At 31.0% G+C, this 16,106-nt stretch overlaps 3 protein-coding genes across 3 annotated transcripts in view; 2 read left to right on the top strand and 1 right to left on the bottom strand.

Moving 5' to 3' along the window:
* LOC126737030 (cytoplasmic dynein 1 light intermediate chain 2) overlaps nt 1-16,106 on the top strand; it is a 41,460-nt gene that overhangs the window by 25,188 nt on the left and 166 nt on the right. The window contains exon 10 of the transcript XR_007660857.1: nt 12,535-12,742. The gene's annotated coding sequence lies outside the window, so the exon portion shown is untranslated. The remainder of the gene's footprint in view (nt 1-12,534; nt 12,743-16,106) is intronic.
* On the bottom strand, nt 673-5,260 carry LOC126737032 (zinc finger protein 277). Its single transcript, XM_050441719.1, has 6 exons — nt 5,192-5,260; nt 4,911-5,112; nt 1,868-2,100; nt 1,514-1,808; nt 1,114-1,458; nt 673-1,033 (listed from the first exon to the last, which is right to left on the bottom strand). Exons 1-6 carry the CDS (start codon nt 5,214-5,216, stop codon nt 970-972), a joined length of 1,164 nt encoding a protein of 387 aa, XP_050297676.1. The 5' UTR covers nt 5,217-5,260; the 3' UTR covers nt 673-969.
* LOC126737033 (fibroblast growth factor 1-like) lies at nt 10,289-12,386 on the top strand. The gene is made up of 4 exons (XM_050441720.1): nt 10,289-10,719; nt 10,779-11,032; nt 11,168-11,277; nt 11,924-12,386. The coding sequence occupies exons 1-4, from the start codon at nt 10,565-10,567 to the stop codon at nt 12,116-12,118; spliced, it is 714 nt and encodes a 237-aa protein (XP_050297677.1). The 5' UTR covers nt 10,289-10,564; the 3' UTR covers nt 12,119-12,386.

Below are 16,106 nucleotides of genomic sequence, written 5' to 3' on the forward strand. Positions count from 1 at the left end.
TTCGTTAAAGTAAAGCACATATATTGGTGGAGATTAAATAGTTATCAAAGTTGTTTGCACTAGGCTAGGTTTATTGACAGTAGGGAATAGTTACTTTGAATTACCCTCATCTATACATATTATCCATAATTATAAATTCTTACAGGAGTATGCGGTAGAGAAATTGTATCGGAGCGTTACTTGCCCGGGAGAACTCAATATGTTAAGATTGGCAGTACACTAACTGAATCAAAAGAAATCTAAACATGTGTCCCACAAGATACTGTATTAGATTCTTTGTTATTTATGTTAAAAAAATTCGCAATCTTGACATAGGTGGTCAGATTTTGGCATATGCTGACGATACCCTCGTAATATTTACGGAAAATAGATGGGAAGAAACCAGATTAAATTGCGAACGAATAAGGTCAAAATAATTTTAGATTCACTTAAACTAACAGTAACTGAAATTAAAACAAACTAACAACAGCAGATCTTCCCAGTTTTAATGAAATAAAAACTGATTCTTTTGATGCCTCAATTACAAACGTCAGTAACACAACCTGAGCAAAAAAATTGAAATTATCCTTATTTCCTTTGGAATGCTAGTATGAAGAGTTTAGATCTGTACAACAAAATTTATGTTTGAAGTATCAGTTCGAGGATATAATTCAGGATATAGAAATACTAAAATTAACTTAAAAATCACAAATATATTACCTCATTGTTTCATTTCAGCACACTTAACAAACTTAAAACGATCTTTATTCGGAGACTCCACATGGTACATTTTCTAAGTACATTCTTATTAAATATTCAGAATCCTTAAAACATGTAGTTATTTTGTTCTAATTTTATAATAAAAGAACATTTTTACATTTTACTAAATAAGAACCATTAAGTTTTTTAATATTTCACAGCACGTCAGAAGAGTCCATTTTAAGTGTAAAATAAAATCTCAGTAACCTCAAATTAAACTCAAGACCAGACTCAATCTTCAACATCATCAATCAAATACAAAAAAGCGTCGTTTTCATATGTTGGAAAATAGAACCTAAAATAAATTTCCTACTATAAAACTAATTAAATTCAAATTCAAATATTTTAAATTCAAAATATATTATGATCACTTACTCGGGTTGATCAAAACATGTAATTTCAGGCACCTTACAATGGTCTTTATCTTTTAAATGACAATGTAGCTCCACCTCATTTTCAAAATACACTCCACAATAGGGACATTTCTTCATATGAACCATTTTTCTCAAGTAATTAACTAGTTTCACTTTTTGATAATAGTCTAAAGACTCAGTGGACTGTACAAAATCAAATGTGTGAATTGCGACCATGTGTTGGCACAATATGTTGATGTCTGTATCAGTATGAGGACAAAAGAGGCATGTTATGCTATCCGCTTTTTCATTCCAATCTGAATATTCTTGATCGGAGTTCTCTTCTACTCCTCTTGGAAGGGCATACCTAAAATAAAATAATTTTGTCAAGAAAAATTAAATAATACATAGTAACATTGTACCTGTCATCTTCCATTTCTATGGCTCTCCAACTTTTTCCTACTTCAAGGTAATTAACAATATAATACTTATCATACTCTGAATTGCTAGGGTTAATCCTCTTGTGTAACTTCTTCCTCATATGCTCTTTTAGTACATTCCTGTCAGGAAAAACACCTTCGCAAAATATACATGTTAATGCTTCTAGTTTAGCATTAATATGGTGAACAAGATCCTCAATAAACACCAAATTCTGTGGGTTGCCCAGCTGCAGGTTATGTTGTTCCGATAGGTGCTCTAAATATCCTTGCCTTGAACCTACAAGTTTAAAGAATACCATATAAGACATTATTGCTTATCAATATTATATAATATACCTTCATAGTTGAGTTTACATAACAAGCATTGACGAATAAAATGTTCATCAGTCCTTTCAAATTCATGAACTTTCATTACATAATCCAGTGTTAATTTGTGCCTTAGTGCTTGATCTTCTTTAAGTAGGGAGCTTAATAAAAAGTACTGACCTCCAGTTACCTCCACTTTAACTGAAGGTATTATTTCCTCTATGGGTGCTGTTTTAAAACGGTCTCGCCAATATAGGATGTACCTGAAAACCAATAATTTGTCACAACATTTGATTTTTAATAACAAAACATTAAAACTGGATTCATTTAATGTAACCATATAAAGTACTGAAACTTGTGCTTCTATTATAAATTTAATAGTATTCTGAAGATAAAGTAAAAATATGCCTTGGAGCAGCATCAAGCACTTTGACAAACAATCTAGGTGCAATTTACATTTAGACTATATATTGAATTTAATGAATTATTTTTTAAGGTGGAGGAATTTAGAATTACCCAATAACCTGCATTAAGTAAAGGTACAATGAGTTAATACTTGGCAAACTTCCTGTCATAAATAATATTGGCTTTTAATATTAGCTTAAGTTAAAGTTTGCCTAGAGTGGAGAAATTGAGATGCTGCATATAATTTCTTTATTCTTTTAATGTTTATAATCACAAATATATTTGTACTTGTTTCTGCATCAAATTAATATTAAACTGTTGTTTAAAACCTACCTTTTTGTTGAAATTCATTATATAAATCTAGAAAATTATCACGTTATAGTAAAGCATTTTAATTTAAAAAGAATTCCTTTACTTCTAGACATTCTGAATAATATGTGGTTGGTAATTTTATTTAAAATATTCATACAAAATTTAAATAAATTAGAGAAGGTAAAAATATGAAGTACAAAATAGTAATGACGCGAAATATTATTGTTTTGCCAACCACCTGGGTTGTATAACATAAAAAATGGAAAAAATCTGCAATTTCATATTATTCCACCTAGTCCCTATTTGGAATTTATCAATGAACTAAACTAATTTACAATTATTTTTTTGGTCAGAGGAAGTATGTAAGCCAACAACTACATTTTCCAATATTTAAGCAATCATAGCTATAGCATTAAATGTGAGTTCTATGTGAATGTTTTTTTAAACAGACTTTTATCTTAAAACTAGTGTCACTTAGGATTGACCTAGTGGTCGCATGTTGGAGAACTCTCTTTACATCTTGATATAAATCCTCAGTTTTGCTCAGTGCTGCATATTTTGAAGATTTTCACTTTTCAATAACATAGTGTTTATTTAATTGCAGTTACACCAATGATTGCTAAATTAGACTATAGAGAGTGCTGCAGTTTACATAACAGTTCTCAGATGTCTTGTCATGTATTTGTTGATATACTTGACAAAATGTCGAAGTGATCTTGGGTGTAGTTAAATTTTATAAGCTCACTCTATACACTCTGATGAATTAAATTTTAATATATTATATTAATTTCAATTTTAAGTTTTTAAATACAATATGTTCAAGTTTATTGCTTAGAATACCCAAATATAGAATAGCGGAGTTTCAGATAGTACAAAACAGAGCTGTATAACCATGTTAAATTTTTCACAAATATTGTCTGTAAAGCAACAAATAATGCTGAATGTTTTTATATTTTTATTTGAGATCAAAAATAAAATTATATCTACCTAAATTTGTGATAGGGTTAATTGCCTTATAAACATTCATAACTATTATACTAGAAATCATACTGATTTCATCCTAGTAAATCTATGCAATACTACACAGATGCTAAACACTATTCTGAATAAAGGTTTGTTAGAGTTTAATTGCCTGATAAAAAAATAATAAAAAATGTAAAAATTTTAATGCATTTAAAAGATTAATTAAAAAATTATGTATTGTATCCTAAATATTTATATATTTGATATAACACTACAACTTAACAAAAACAAATTATAACAGTAATAAACCAATCCGGTAATTAAATTGTGTCTTTAATCTGTCTGTTAAAATTGGATAAAGATATGTCCAAGATTTCAATCTTATTTAAATTAATAATTATTGTAAGTGTTCTTTCGACAGGGAAGTGGATTGCATAATTTATTCTATGAAATGGTAAAAAGAACAGTATATTTAGCCTAAAATTTCTAAAGGAAATATTGAAAGATATTGTTTCAATTATTTCAGGGCATTAGGATTTTATTCTAATTGCTTTATCATTATTATTTTCTTGTTTGTATTTTTCTGTGTTCATTACATTACATTGTTTTCTTTGGAGCTTTTATGCTAAATAAATATACATTATTAATATTGTTATTAAAATTTTATATTACATAATGTACTTTTTGATAATTTGCAGAGATGTAAAATCTTTTTATTATTATTGGAACTTATACAGTTCCATATAGTAATTAACAATGTATGGAAATTATTGATTTTATCCATTTCATTTCTGTAACTTGCATAGTACTGGTTGATTATATGCTGTAAGGAGACTTTGTAGTCATAGTTGATACTGAAACTTTGCTACATTTTTGAACTTTTAGATGTATTTTAATTTGGCAGTCAGCAGTCTGTGGTCATCTCTATCAAATGCTCTGGAGAAGTCAATATAAATTGTATCAATTTGATGACCTTCCTCCAAGGTGGTTAATGCAGAGGTCTGATATACAATGAAAACTATAACCGACTGTAGATCGGCCAGGGACAAACTGTTGTTGGTTTTCAAAAATAATTTCAAAAATTCTCTGCATGCAATTCATAAAAAAATCTGCTTTCTCCATTGCACAATTTTTTATGAAAAACCTTATTGTTTTCTAGTCACATTTCCTGCAAGTAGGGTAGACGAAGTACCTAGTTTACCTTCATTTCTGGTCCATATTTTTAAATGGAAATGTAAAAAATACTGACATAATAGAATTCTATTATGTCAGTGGTAAACAAGGGAATCAAGTATATTATGATTAACTTTAAAGATTATACACTATGTTTTACCATAGCAGTAAATGTTTAGTGCTGAGTTTTTACCTATCATGGAACAATAAATGTACTTACTGCGGCAAATTTTTAATGTTTTGTACGTCTTCAATTACACAATGATGTACATCAAATAAATGGCTTAAGAATATATCCAGACGAAGTTTCAAGTTGAAACTATCCTCACATAGGAGACACTTGGTTTCTGTATCTGTGATATGAATGTCTTCATATTTTCTATCCTCGAACGTTAGAGGACCAAACATTTTATCTGCAAAACCTAGAAATTTGAAAATAATTTGAATAACAATACTGAAGATTAAATAACTAACAGTAAATAATGAAAATAAATAAAATACCTGTCAGTTTTTCAGCTGCTGCCATTTTTTGTAATATTTCTATTCCTAACCTTATTTTTTAACAGCTGATTGTCAGTGTCATATATAGTAGTTCTAATACACCGGTCTAGTAGTTCTAACCTACACAGAACTAAGGCTAGAAGTTGAAGTTTTTTTTGGAATTGTTTCTATGATTTTTTTCTAAGTAAAAATAAAAGTACATTAACAATTTCGGACTATTTACAGATTTTTAATAGGATAGGTCCTGGATGTACTAACGTTTCATCATCTAGCAGCTCGCAAGTCAAAATGCCAAATTGGACAACCAAATACGTATGATGGGTATTTAGCGTAAAAATTCTTTACGTTACTTTCTGTTATACATATAATCTTGTTAATATGTACAAATCATTTAGATTTTCAAAAAACAGACCCACCATTACTAGATCATGAGAATAAGCACACAACACAATATAACCTATTGCAAATATGTTCTGTCAGGCAAGATTTATTCCTATTGCGTAATTTGCAATGCAGTTCTTCTGCAATGTACATCCTGCACCAATTTGTGAACCATTCCATACAGGTTTATCTTTTCATGTTTTCATAGTGCTAGAAATCACTGAAAAATTGGATCAGCTGAACTGCCCAGGAATAGATAGAGTTTTTGCTGTTTTCTTTTAAAAAATTTCATAAGCACTAGCTGAACCTCTTTGTAAAATATTCACACTTTTTAAAACCTTTAGCAGTTATATTGCGAAACAACAGCATGGCTTCTTCAAAGGAAGATCTACCACATCCAGCTTAGCCGTATTCCAGAACTGTTTAATTCAAAATGCGCGTCAAGTAGCACACAGGTGAATGTGGTATGGTATACTGACCTGGCTAAGGCATTTGACAGAGTGCCTCATAAGCTCTTGATACAAAAGCTCAAGTGAAAATCCTTTCATGGATTGTCTCCTATTTGAAAAACCGTATCCAATATACTGTTTGTGCTATGTCTAAAGGAATAAATGTTAAGCCTGGTCTTTCTCAAGGTTCCCATTTGTGGACTATAAAATAGGCCACAACTGTTACTCTTTATTAATGATACTGTCTATGTCTTCAAAAAAGGTAAATTTTTGTTGTATGCAGAAGAATTAAAGCTATATTATGTTATAAATTCTGTTACTGACTTTTTAATTGTACAAAATAAAATTTCCAGGTTAGCCTCTTGGTGTGATGATAATTATTAAAACTTAACGTAGAAAGATGTAAATGTATGACTTTTTAAATTTCACTGAGACAATATAGCCATGAGAGATAGATTCTTCGGTTTTTTCCAAAGGACTTGTTCGCATATTAGTGATACCAAAGCAATAAAATGTCTTTACAATAGTTCAATCCGTAGAATCTTTGACTATAATTCTATTATATTGTCTCCTTTTTACAATTGCAAGGTATTGATCTTTTAGAAAATGCGCAACAAATAAGCTTATAAAATATCTATTATTTAAGTTTAGATCTATTATTAAGTTTTTAAGATTTAAGTTTAGTTTAGAATTGTACCCAGATATATCCGTCTGTAGTTTGTTGGCTTAGAGTCTTTAAAGCAACGAAGGGCTCTTTACCTCTTTAACTAGATTATATTCAATGTATGTTCTAGATCAATACGTTCACGGCGCCTCTTTAATGAGAATTATCACAGAAACAATTATGGTCAGCAAAGCTTTCTTGATCGACTTATGAAAAATTACAACTCTAACTTTACTAGAATCCATTTCTTTTGGTTCTAGCTTAATTAGCTTTTAAGAGAAAATTAAAATTTGTTGATTATTGACCTTTTGATTTGCTCATGTGTACTTTGTAAGTTATGAATGTACCATTTGGGATTTTATTTCTATAGTGTACTTATGCAATAAATAAATATAATCTTCAAAAGTCCCAAACAGATTATCCTTTATTATATAAAGACTATAGTCATAAAACTTTTGAAATTTCTGAGACCAGAGGTTGCCCGGGATACCTTAGATCGAGATGATTTAGTAATAAGACAATCACTATAATGTGATTATTTCATTATTTCGATATTTCAGAGAAAATAGCACTGTTGATGATTTTATCCCAAAGAAAAATTCCATGCGTAATTCTGGGCTTCTTCCATAGTCAAGGTGTGTAATTTTATTAATAATCCGAAAGGTTCATTAAAATATCTTAGCAAAAAATAGTCTATGTTTAAACTCAGTGTCATTTGACATTTATTATTAGTAATTTTATTCATTAATATTTTTTTATCTGTAATCTGCACAATTCAACTGATTCCCAAACAAAAATAGTGACAAATAAAAAAGTGTTTACTGAGGAGTATTTAATGAAACGGCACAATTAAACGTCTTAATTTGTTATAGTTTTATACTATCTTCAATAAAACACAAGGTTTCTCTTTTAACAATATGGAGAAACTGTTAATACATTCTTTTTGTCAGGCAATTTCTTAATTGCATTTTCCAGATCAGTCGATTAAACAAATAGATTTAACTGAGAATGACCAGCCAAATCTTCTGTTCTTAATTTTTTAGAATTTCAAAATCAATCAAATTTTGGTGCGTCATTGAAAGATTTCAAATTTACATTCTCTATATCGCACCTTTGGAGACGTACTGACGCAAGTGCAAATTTATGAATTATTCAAAAAACGTAACTGAAGCTTTTTGTTATACATATCTTAGGTTGATATATTAGTTAATAAACTTATATGCTACTTTTTCTATTTTTGTGTAAAACAACCTTTCTATAAATTCTTATCTTTATTATTTTATTCTTATCTATAAATTCTTATAAATAATATTAGTAAAACTCAAATATGTTATTGTTTCTCTTTTTTTTATTTAAAAACTAAATTATTAAGGCAACTAAACTTTATAAAAAACAAAATTACAGCAAATTATTAAAACTATAAACAAATAATTCGGAAACAAGTTTGTAATATTTTGGAACAATGTTAGTGTTTATAAGTTTACGTAACTTTATTAATAAAAATCGTTTTTTTTAACGGGTCGTTTTGAGTTTTGGTGAGATCCATTCACCATTGTAACTAATTTTGTGTAATTTAAGCGATACTTATCGAAACCTATCTTTAGACCTATAGCGTTATTGCCTACTTTAGCCAAGATAGTGGAACGGCTCGTTAAGGTGAGGATGGTTTCATTTTTAAATAGGTTTGGCCTATTGAGTCTTCAGCAGTTTGGATTTCGTGAGTCTGTGAGCACAAATGATGCTATCTTTAGCTTTCTAGAGCACCTGTACAACCGACTGAATGTTGGTGAAGTTGCAGCAGCGGTATTCTGTGACTTGTCCAAGGCATTTGACTGCGTGAGTCACAGAGTGCTGCTGATGAAACTGGAGCTCTATGGTTTCAGAGGAACTGCCCTTGAGTGGTTTCGTTCCTACTTATCAAATCGTATCCAGGCTGTCAGATTTAATAGTGGTATCTCTAAGGAACTTAATATAAATGTGGGTGTTCCGCAAGGATCAGTACTTGGTCCTTTACTTTTTCTCATTTATGTGAACGATCTGCCACAACTGCAGGTAACTGGCAAATTTACATTGTTTGCCGATGATACCACCGTCCTCTGGCACGACTCTGATATTTCTCAAATGAAAGCCAATATACGTGCAGATTTGTTAAAAATAAAAGAATGGTGTGATGCAATTTTTTTGACATTTAATGTTTCCAAAACAAATATCCTTAATTTTAAATGTAATACAAATGATATATGTTTAAATAACGAAGCCATCACCATGCCACCGTTCAGTAAGTTTTTGGGTCTTTCCATAGACAAGTTCCTTAAATTTGAAGACCATATTGTGAATGTATGTAGAAAAGTCTCATCCGGCTGCTACGCCCTAAGGGTTATTGCCACCAGTCTTAATTTCTCCATCGCCAGATTTGCATACTTCGCGATTATCGAGTCGCACCTTCGATATGGAATTTGGTTTTGGGGTTCATGTTCAAATTCACTTTTTAGTTCAGTGTTTGTACTCCAGAAAAGGGCCATTAGATATCTATGTGGGGCCAAGCCTCGTGACTCATGTCGCCCGCTTTTTGTAAGTCATAATATTTTAACCCTGTGTAGTATTTTTATTTTGGAAACAGTTTGCTTAGTTTTTAGAAAATATAAACAGGAACTCCACTTAGGAAGCCACTATAATACGCGACAAAATTATTTGTTGAGGCTGTCCGTAGCTCTATCATATATGAAGGTATAAAGCTGTTTAATAAACTTCTACTAGAAAAAAGACAACTTAAGACTGAAAAAAGCCTACGTACAAGGACGAAAATATTTCTTGCTAGTAAAGCGTACTATAGTTTAGGTGAATTTTTTAATGATTAGCATTTAAGTATTTTTCAAAGTTTTATATAATTTTATTTTATTTTAAATTAGTTTCTCGTTTGTATTCCTTTAATGTACAGTCTATTGGCTTTGTCTACAACTTCTACGTTTATATTGACAATAAAGCATTTTTGAGTTTGAGTTTGAGTTATTTGAAATTCTACCATTTGTATTATTTAGTCACCATTTTAATTTTTCGCTATATTAAGACTTCCTTCAGAATTAAAGCACTTTTATATCATAGAAGTCACTAAAACTAAGCTTGTAGGCTTTGACTTATTTGCGAGTTTAATTTTTTTAAATGATTGAATGAGCGACATCTCCTTTATTCTGCATGTGGCTCTTTTGTCGTTATTTCTTCAAAGGTGCGATGAACTAAATAAAAAATAAAACTAATTACAATACAAATTTTATTAAAGAGATAATGGAATAAATGAAATTAGTTATACATGTTCATCTAGGCGTATACTCAAAATAGTGTTAAATACATTATTAATATTCCATAAATTATACATACATTGCAAAGAAAACAAATTTTCCATTTTTTCCAACGGGCTCCTAAAATTTTGACGCAAATCAATATTTAAGCTTCGAGCGTCGCGTCGGCGTCGTCTTCGCACTTTTCCACATTTTTAGGATCAATTGACTCACTTAAAATCACTTTAACCTAATTTAAATATTATTAAGACAAACATGACTACATCAGTAAATATTCCACAGGTAAGTCAGTGTATCAACGTGTTTTCATAGTAAACCGGGAAATTAAGGAACTAGTTGGGCAATAATGTGACCTATAAAATAAACCTATCAATATGATTTATTTTAAGTCTGCGCGCTTTTATATGATATTTTTAGACGACGGAATTTTCAAATTAAGCGCGATAGTTTAAACATTACACATTCAACGAGCTCTATTGGATAATATTCTACATGTTTTGTATGGTAATTTAGTTGAAAAGCGTATATTTTATTGAGAATCGGGAAGCAGTCGTGTTTTGCTTTTGATATAAATAAACAAATCATGAGTGCTTTTGGGAAATATTCCTCATCGCCTAATCAACAGGATAGTGATTCTAGTTCTGACAGTGATGGTGATTCTGCAGATGAACAGGATTTCTCAAAAGTTAATGCTACTCGAGACAGTCTTCACAATAGAGAAAAACGAAATGTTTCTTGGTAAGTTTATCTGATATTTATAAAGCAGCTATGAATATTTGAAACAAACCTGAGTCTAGGTGTGATAATGTACAAAAAATAACCCCCTCCGCACCTCCAATGTCGACATTTCCAATGGTAAGAAGGGTTGTGTGGCCTCCACCGTCGACCTCACAACCATCATTTAGAAACGCCTACGTCGATCCTCGCAATTTTCCATTGGGAAACCCGTATATGGGTTCGAAAATGCAGTTGTATTGCAGAAGTGGTTGGTTTTTAGCTGTTTATCCTGATGGGAAAGTTCGGGGTAGTCGAGACGAAAATGATCCCTATAGTGAGTATTTTTTTTAATAATATATTTTATATTGTACCTTGGACTTTGCATTTCTAGATAAATTGTGTGAAATCGCTAAAGAATAATCTTTTTAAACTATTTTTGTAAAGCATAAGAATAATTTTTAATTTTTAGCATATCTGGAGCGGGAATCAGGCGGTTTGCCTCCTGAGCATGTTAAATTTAGAGGGCTTACAACTAATTTATATGTGGCAATGCATAAAAAGGGGAGGCTATATGGGGAAGTAAGTACTATACATTTAAATATGAAATAGACTTATTTATCTTAAAATTCTCAAAGACATCTCAAGACAAACTATTAGAGACAGCACGACGACAATCTATTTGCTTCTTGGCAACATTGCATATTATCCGTTTTAATTACAATATTTAGATCGAATTAGTTATCAGTGGAGTAGACCTAAGCAAGTTTACTGATAAAAAAACCATAAATATTGGCTCACTTCTTTGAAACTTCTATTTTGACATTTTTGTACCTATGTTTTTATTTTTTTATTAATTGGCTGAACTTATGAAACATTTATAAGGGAAATAGCTGATTTAACATATGTCAAGGAATTAGTACGTTTCTATTAAATAATTTAAAATACGACGAGGACAATTTTTTTGTATAAAATTGATTCCCTTTTACTCTCATTCCCAGTCAAAAATCTTTATAAAATGCAGACAACCTTAATAAATATTTACTACTTTGCTATGTATAGGCGCCTGCTTAATTATCCATACATTTTTCTTCAAGGCGAGGCTTTTTCAAATAGCTATTTATATTTAGCATTAGAATTTTTACATATGGTCTACGTTGTTATTTACAATTTGGGTTCAAATGATATTATAATAAATAGATTTTTTTAACTTAATTTTTTTTTGTAGAGAGATCCTAATTCGCCCGCAACAGTTTTTATAGAGTCATTCCATGGTTCATACAATAACTATCTATCAAGGCAGTACGCCCACCTGGGCTGGTATATGGGAATAAAAAAATCCGGAAAATTTAAAAAAGGATCTAAAACGAAGTTTGGTCAAAGAGCCATTAAGTTCTTACCGAGAAGAACGAGATTTGAATAACCTTTATCATAATAAAATCATATTATATATATCTAAATAATAAAATTCTTCTAACGATCCAAGTTATGAGAAAGTCATACCAGAGTTTAATTTTAGTAATTTGTATTATCCTAAGTAAGTATTTTATCAACCAAAGATTGTTTAATAACCACTTAGAAAATTAGCTTAATAACATTATTATTATCGAAACATAAGGATTTGCATTTGTTAATTATAAATACGTACGTAGGTATCAAAATAACGATAATATATTTTTTTCAAAAAATAATTTATTTGTTTTTTTTTGTTAACCTTCTCGTCAAATTATCCGTACTATTTATGATTTTGGTAAAACTCGTATTAGAGTGCTGAACCTGTAAAAATGTTAGACATCACATTAGTAATGGACCGATTATTTAAAGGATTATTCGTTTTAGGAATAAGGAGAGTTCTTAAATTGAAATTATTCAGTTAACCATAATTAGTCAATAGGAGAAATATTTTTAACAAAATCAAAATTAGTAATGGAACAAGAAGGAGACCCTTTTGGAAACGAATTTCAGTTATATTGCGAACGAGGGTATTTTTTACAAATGAATTGTAATGGTGTAGTATCAGGAACTGATGAAGAAGGAGATCCATATAGTAGGTAATTTTTGTAGGTTATTGTTAGTTGTATTGTGTTTAGTATTTATTTTGAACTTTTTTTCTCAAAAATAGCTTTCTCGAAATGGAAACTCAGTAAGGGAACAAACCTTTAATTATCCTGCAAACTAATCAGAGACGACCTATAATCTGCTTTTTTCTACGTCTTAAAAATATTCAGATGTGATGGTGCTAACAAAATTTTAGATCGCTCTGTAAAGAAACAATTTTTTCTTAATATCTAATCGAACCAAGCCATTATTCTAAATTCTATATCTTTTATCCAGTTCGCTTTATTACATATTATAGAATATACCAAAACAAAACAAAAAGTAAGGAGCAACCCACTCTCTCTAAGCTTAGCTTAATATCTACAGTATATAGCAAGTCACTGGTCCATTTCAAATGACCGAAGCAATTCGTCGCTGGAAATCGATGAGAGACAATGAAACCAAATTGATTAATTCTTGTTAAGCAGAGATACAGGAATGCAGTGAAAAGAATGACAGTATACCGGAGAGCTGGACAACTGAAACGATTGCATGACTGATGAAACATTAATGCTTATGGAAGAAAAAAACTTGAAAATTCCAGACACCCAAATCAATCTCAAATATAAATATCGCCATCTTATGGAGTCCTGGCTTTGTTTGAACTCATGAAGAGGTGATTTAATATCAACCAAAATATTTATATACGACTATTTTATCGACTACAATAAAGTTTGTAATAAAGTAAAACATAAACAATTCATAAAAGTGCTGGAATGAAAAAACTTAACATAAGAGATATACAAACTGACGCAGACGAAGGTAGTGCAAATTAATGCTAAGGGTGTATTCTTTATTCACTTTTTTTCAACTTATACTTAGAAGGAATCTTCGCCAAATCCTTGGAAAAAATAATACTAGTTAACTACACCTCATTAAATAATTTGCATTATGCAGACGATAAAATGCCTCTTACCGTAAATATACAAGATCAGGATATGTGGCTTTATGAATAATGTGATAAAATGATTTGACACTTAATGTGAAAAACACCAACCATATAATTGTCATTAAAATTGTGTGTAACTCTCTTCTGGACGTAATCAAGCAACTTTTGTTTAAAAAATTTGCATGCCAGACTTTATCGAATACCTCTGAAATATCCAGAGCTATTACACGTAATTCACCATATTTCTCGATAGCCTAGGTCCAAAATTGCGTGACGTAGTACAATAGATCGCCAGTAGACTTCTATTTTCAAAAACCATATAATAATAAGGTCGCTAATGTTTAAGCCCTTGAGAACTTGATCATCGGAAGACTATCTCTAGCATCGAAGAAGCCTTTCGTGGCAAATTCGGTGGTGTTTTGCCTTGTGGGTCTACAGTAGAATTTGATGCAAACATCTCATCCAGAAAGTCTGCCTTTTTCAATGCGTTCATTTCAATAAAACCATCTTGTCAATTGTGGAATTTCTGATCTACAGAAATTCTGGCCAACTGATTTTGCAGAACGATCTTGATGCAGATCTCGATCGTCTGCTTGCACGCATTTCTCAAAGCAACAAAGTTGACCCGATTTTCACGGCTTGGGTGTTGGCACTATTTGCCATAAGCAGCATTTTTGTTGTCGACTATCTTGGTGCCACTTTTATCGAACCACGGTTTGCTGTCTGAAGAGCTGTTCAAGGTGTTCGGAATATAAACCTTCGTACCTGCCAAAATCACCTCTGACCCGGTCACACACGCTGAAAAATTATTGGTCCTGAAACAGACATCATTTCAAGAAAACGAAAAGAGAAACTGTTTTAAATATCTCCAGTTGGCTAATCTATAATGCCAAATTTTACGCATCATAGGTGGATCCTGAGTATATCTGTATGTATATCTCTGTTCCATCCTGTCAGAAATAAAGATTTACATTGAGAGAACCGATACACCTTTTATAAATATTAAAAAAGCTGCTCTATAGTCCGGACCAAACAATTCAAAAGTTAAAAAGTATGTTATGTGTCCCCAGTCTGAATATAGAGACTTGGACCCTCGCAAGTTGCGGAAACTAGAAGCTTTCAAGATACACACCATCAGTAGGATTTTGGTAATTTCATGGGTTTGATATATAAGCAATCTGTAGGTTCTCAGGAGAATAGAGAAGATCGTAGAGATTCTATACGAAGTGAAAAAGAGAAAACTTCAATATGATAACTATAAGATTCTACTCGTAACTCAACCAAGTAAAAATGGTAAAAGGAGAAATATATATAGGTATTTAAACTTAACAGAAGGTTGAACCCCGTTGGTTCCACATCAGGTTGTCAGGTCTATTCAGGGCAGCAGTTTCCAAAGTCCAAATAGGAATGATGATGATCAACTTTTGAAATGGAAAAATCACATAAAAAGTCGTATTATTATTACACTGAAAAATGGTAAATCAATCACTTGGCCATCAATTACAGACCCATAATTCAGGTATAGATCGTTAATGGCGTATTTTAAAAACTAAAACTCTTTAACATCAATAGGATATTCAGGTTTCGAATTTCTCAATCAAAGAAAAAAGTCAACTAGTACTAGAAACCAATAAAAACAAACTTGGATTTATCCAAATCATCTATAGCATTGGTCAAAAAAGCACTGAACTTTTTTCACTTCTTATCCTTTTTATATTGACTACTGCCAAATATGATTAAATATTTTCTCTGATTCTAATTGTTGAATGCATACTAGTGAATTCTTCATTGACCTCATTTGGACTTCTGAGTGATGGCTTACTAGAAAAGTCTACAGTACTGCAACTATATCTTTCTTTAGCTTAACTGAGCTTGTGCTTATCTTGTTTCAATTCAAAACTGAATGAACTAATAGAGGTCAAAAATCCGGTTCTGTTTTTTCCAAAACTATTATGGTAGTTTGAGCGCTGAGTTTTACTTAAATCGAAGTAGTCCGATCGCCTATGATCCACCAAAGCAAAATAATTATTACAAACTCATTTGAGAACTACTTTTCAAATCTGGGAAAGCCAGAAACCTTTAAAGCTTTACGCTCTGTTTATCCCTCGCAATGAATACTCCAGTATACAAATCCAGGAAGATCAAGAATCCAGTAGACCCCATCATAAATCGTAGTTTTACATTCTGTTAGCAGGAGGTACCTGGATCAACATAGCTAGTTCTATTTCTTCCCATACCTTAAAACCGCTTTTACATAGTTTATATTAAATTTCTCGTTAGTTTATGATCTAGTAAAAAGTATCTTTTCGACACTGAACTCTATATAACTGTTTTTTCTTATTACTTTCCTTTACCGGTTTCAGAAAGGTACTTTCGACACAAATTAGGGAAACAGCTATTACATAACTCATGAATGAATGTTTGA

This window comes from Anthonomus grandis, chromosome 6 (genome assembly GCF_022605725.1).
Source record: "Anthonomus grandis grandis chromosome 6, icAntGran1.3, whole genome shotgun sequence".
In the NCBI taxonomy this organism is placed as follows: domain Eukaryota; kingdom Metazoa; phylum Arthropoda; class Insecta; order Coleoptera; family Curculionidae; genus Anthonomus; species Anthonomus grandis.